General features: G+C 54.7%; 1 protein-coding gene across 1 annotated transcript in view; it reads right to left on the reverse strand.

Moving 5' to 3' along the window:
• Positions 1-1,475: 1,475 nt before the first annotated feature.
• SUPT6H (suppressor of Ty 6 homolog (S. cerevisiae)) overlaps positions 1,476-4,186 on the reverse strand; it is a 21,629-nt gene continuing 18,918 nt past the window's right edge. Inside the window, exons 32-36 of the mRNA XM_010077177.1 lie at positions 4,145-4,186; positions 3,649-3,726; positions 3,394-3,560; positions 1,843-2,030; positions 1,476-1,662 (exon numbers count right to left, since the gene is read on the reverse strand). The exon at positions 4,145-4,186 is cut by the window's right edge and continues 92 nt beyond it. Coding sequence (XP_010075479.1) covers positions 1,476-1,662; positions 1,843-2,030; positions 3,394-3,560; positions 3,649-3,726; positions 4,145-4,186 — 662 coding nt within the window. The remainder of the gene's footprint in view (positions 1,663-1,842; positions 2,031-3,393; positions 3,561-3,648; positions 3,727-4,144) is intronic.

Raw genomic sequence — 4,186 nt, forward strand, 5'->3', positions numbered from 1 at the left:
AAGCCAGGACCTGCATTTCTCTGTGGAAACAGCTTTGCTTTGTCTCCCGGGTTGCTGCCATTCTTCAGGAGCATTTACATGCAAAAAAGAGCTTTGTTTCTTCAGATGGGCTGTTCCTGCTCCTTCCCTGGCAGAGGAGCCTATCCAGGAGCCCTCCAAGGAACAAAAGCTCTGCTTCCATAGAAAATCCCTCCTAACAAAGGAGGAGAGGGGAAAGTGTGTGCAGCCGGAACTTCCCAGTTCAGCAATGGCTCGCAGCGCTGGCATGACCAAAGTCAGCTGCGTTATCTGACCCCGCCCAGGCCCCCCAGTATCTCTCCAGCCAGAGAGAGATGTGGGGCTGCAGGAGGCACCCCGGACGTCGGGGTGATGTGATGCATTCAAAACAAAACATTATTCTGTATCAGCTCAACAGAAATCAGCTTCTGTGAGTTTTGGCACAAGGAGGGCAACCCCAAGCAACAAAGGAAGAAGGAGCATCAACGTCCACCACGGAACTCAGCAATGGATTTGCTCGGGAGCAAAGAGGAGAGGGTGGGCAGGCAGCACCGGGTGCAGGCAGAAAACCTCTCAACTAGCATTCAGTAAAAACACTATTTATTCAGCCCTCTTGGTTACAACTGGGCAGGGGGAAGCGGATATGGAGGAGGATGCCATGCACTCCTGGCTGCTTCGCGTTCTCCACCCTGGGAGCGGCTTTCCGGTGTCCGTCCGGCCCTGGGGAAACCTGCCGTTGGCTGGCGTTTTGCTTTGCAGTCTGATTAAAAAAAAAATAAATTCAAAACTAAATAAATATTCTTCCAAAAGAAGCCAGAGGAGAGAGCAAGCCTTTGGTATGACAGCTGCATTTCTCTCCAGCACGACCCCGAGCTGCAGAGCTGCTGTGCTAGACCCCCACCAACACAGCTGGGGGTTGGCACAGACCCCGCAAAGCCTGTTACACACAAAAGCACAGAGCAAACAACAACGGAAACTTTCTGAGAACTCCATTTTGCTTGTCACAACCCCCGTGACTTCACTTTGCGCTCTCAGGACAAGGAGAGGTGACAGTCTGGGTTTGGGAGAATCCCAATGGAACGGGCTCACTCCAGGACGATGGTCTGTGCTTTCAGCTACATTTGCTTCCTTGTCTTCGCAGTGAAAGCAGACTGCTGTGCACGTACAAGGACAGATTCGATTGACCTCACAATTACTATGCTGAGCTTCCGAAATGATGAACCAGGGCCTAGAAAGCAGAGGCCACTGCAGCATCCATTCCTATGATATATTTATATATCTATATTGTACATATATTTAGACCAGCCCTGCCAAATCTATTCATTCGCTCAGGTGCACGTCACCAAGAGTCATTTCCCAGCATCTCACGACGTATAAAACAGGAGTTATGTGGCTAAGGGCAGGGAAGTTGTTTTCAACTGTTCACTCTCCCCTCCCTAGAGCAGAGAGAGAAGGCGAGGGGTCAGGTCCAGCACGGCCTATCGATCCATCTCATCCAGCAGCGGCGTGGCGTCCCCAGCGATGGACATGGGTGTGCTCTCGATCATGGGGCTGGGAGATGGGCGAGGAGTCAATCTCTGCTTCTGTTTCCTCCGTTCAGCCTCCTTCTCCTGGAGCCACTGCTCGGCCATCTTCCCCCAGTCGATTGCGGCGTGGCTGTTGGTCCTGCAACGACACGGACAGGAGGTGAGACACGCAAGCGGGAGGGCTTCCCTGTCCTCCCTCCCCAAGGGTCCCACTCGGGAGGCGTAAGGCAATCCCGCCACGCTGGTTCCACAAAACCCAACAAAAGCAATCAAGACGGGACACAGATGGACACATGCACCCGGTGCCGGAGCCACTCACTTTGGCTGCTGCCTCTGCCTGGAGGAGGATGATGGCTGCGACTGTGTCTGGGACTGGGTGGACTGGGGTGTGGTGTTGGCCTGGAGTTGGTACTGGGGTGTTGTAATCGGCTGGCTGGGGGTAGTGTAGGAGTAACTGGGGGTCATCAGAGGGGTGGCTACAGGTTGCTGTGCTGGAGTCGTGAAGACCTGCAGAGAGCAGACACTGTTAGGGGACAGAGGACAAACCCTGCCAGGCTGCAGGGACAGGTCTGGCATGCCCTGCATCGCCCTGCTCGCCCCGGGGCTGGCACCCACCCTCGCTGCACACTCCCAACCCTGCCGAAGCCCCTCATCTGGGCAAGGAGAGGTTTGCAGTGACCACTGCCCAGGGAACGGGGGGCTGCAGGGCAGAAGGAGCCTTACTGAGTACAGGACTTTTGTTCCCGAGAGCCCCTGATGGCACACCCAGTCTGGACCAGCAGTGCCACCGCAGCCCACCTTCCCTGTCCACCCTGCACAGGGCACAAGGGGAGATGCTTACTACGCCAAGCAAAGGTCAGGACCATAAGAACGGGCACAAGAGGCACTTGGGGCAAGCTAGCAGAAATGATGTCCTGCAGTAGGCATGAAGAACAGCTGAATTCTGTCCCAGCGGGCTGCAGAGAAGGCACAGCAACTCCCGAGATGGTTCCCTCCCAGATCCCAAGTTGGCTTGTTCATTGTCTGCCCAACAGAGTCTTTAGTTTCTTTGCCTCTTGGTGTTCACATCCCTTTTCCTTCAGATTGTCTCGGTGATTGGGTTATCCACAGTCTCTGCCTATCCCCAGCTCAGCGTTTACTGTGCCAAACTCTGTGAGAGCCTCCCAAGGTGGTCCAAAAGAGGATCATGTCTCCCTGCAAGCCTTGTCTTGCAGCACCTCTTCATCAGATCTCTCTAACAGCTGGGTGCGTTCCTCGTACCCAGGCACCTCACTCCTGCAGCTGGATTTAGCCTCGGGGTCAGCTGGGGAGCTGGCAGCGTGGGCTGGGAGGAGGCAGGCACCAGCACACACAAGGAAAGGCTTCAGCGTGAGCTGAAACTGTCCAATTCCATCTTATTTCCTGCAAAGCCTCTGGGTGTTCGGTCAGGCTAAGGTGTTCGCCTGCCGGTGCAGCTCGGAGATTAGCACGCTGAGCTGAAAAGCCCTGCAAACTCAGCGCATAGTTTCACAGCTAATCTCTTCCACTGGCAGTTCACGTTGCCAATTCAGGGGCACAATCGGAAGGCTGTGCGCCCTCACCGCTGGATCCCACCTCTCCACCCTCTCACATTCCTTGAGGCCAGACCAGTTTGTGACTTGCTTCAACCCTCCCCAGAGCAGGGCTGCATTACATGCCTCATCTCCTCAGCCACAGGAGGCGAGAACAAACCCAGTCGGAGAATCCCACCAGGCTTCCCTGTGCTGCACACTGGGACGATCCCAGGCAATGGGTGACCCCCAAGGCTCCCAGCGGAGCTCCCACGGGATGGTTTTGAGCAGCAAGGAGAAGCCCCGCGGCACCTCCTTGCAGAAACTTCAGTGACACCTACGTGGTACGCGCTGCTGCCGCCTCCGCTGCCTCCGTAGCCGTATTGACTGGACGCCCACTGTGCAGGGGTGGCATTTGGGTTCTGTCCCTGGCCTGTCACGGCAGCGATGGCACTGAACATCTGGGAGGTCATGTTCTGGGGCAGAGCGTTCACTGCACGGGTCAGGTCTGCAAGAAAGAGCCATCACGTTAGACAAGGCGGAGTGTGGAAAAGGAGCTTGCATCCTGATTCCAAGCAGGAAAGGCTTGCACCGACCTGCCAGGTTAATGTTAGCTGGAGTAGCGTTAATGGAGGCTGGAGTTCTGGTCCGACTGCTACTGCTGGGGGTAATACCTGCATAAAATAGAAACCAAGAGAAACAGATTAGCTCTAGAACTAATTCAGAAGAGCTGCTATTGGCCTGAAACTCAGGATTTGAAAAAATGCAGGCAGCACTCGTAGCGGCAAGAGGCTACATTACCAGAGAATGGTGTGTGCAGGATTGTAGGGTGGGGGAAGCTAAGGGAGAGGAAAGGGACAAGCCCAGCCTTTGCTGCATAGCCCACTTGGCTGAGAGATTAACTCTCAGGAGAGCTCTCAGTGGGGCCACAGAAGCCAAGCACTCGAGGGCTGCTTTGAAACACCCCACATACAGAAAATCCTAGGACACATTTCAGAGACAAAACCCATGGAACTGGCCTTTAGTAACTGTCCCTATTATGTGACATCCAGGAAACAAACTGCTGAGACACTCAGGTTTTGGGGTACTCACCTGGAACAGGGTCCTGATAATGATCCTTAAACCATCGGAAGA

This window comes from Pterocles gutturalis, unplaced genomic scaffold, assembly GCF_000699245.1.
Source record: "Pterocles gutturalis isolate BGI_N339 unplaced genomic scaffold, ASM69924v1 scaffold25308, whole genome shotgun sequence".
Classification (NCBI taxonomy): Eukaryota; Metazoa; Chordata; class Aves; order Pterocliformes; family Pteroclidae; genus Pterocles; species Pterocles gutturalis.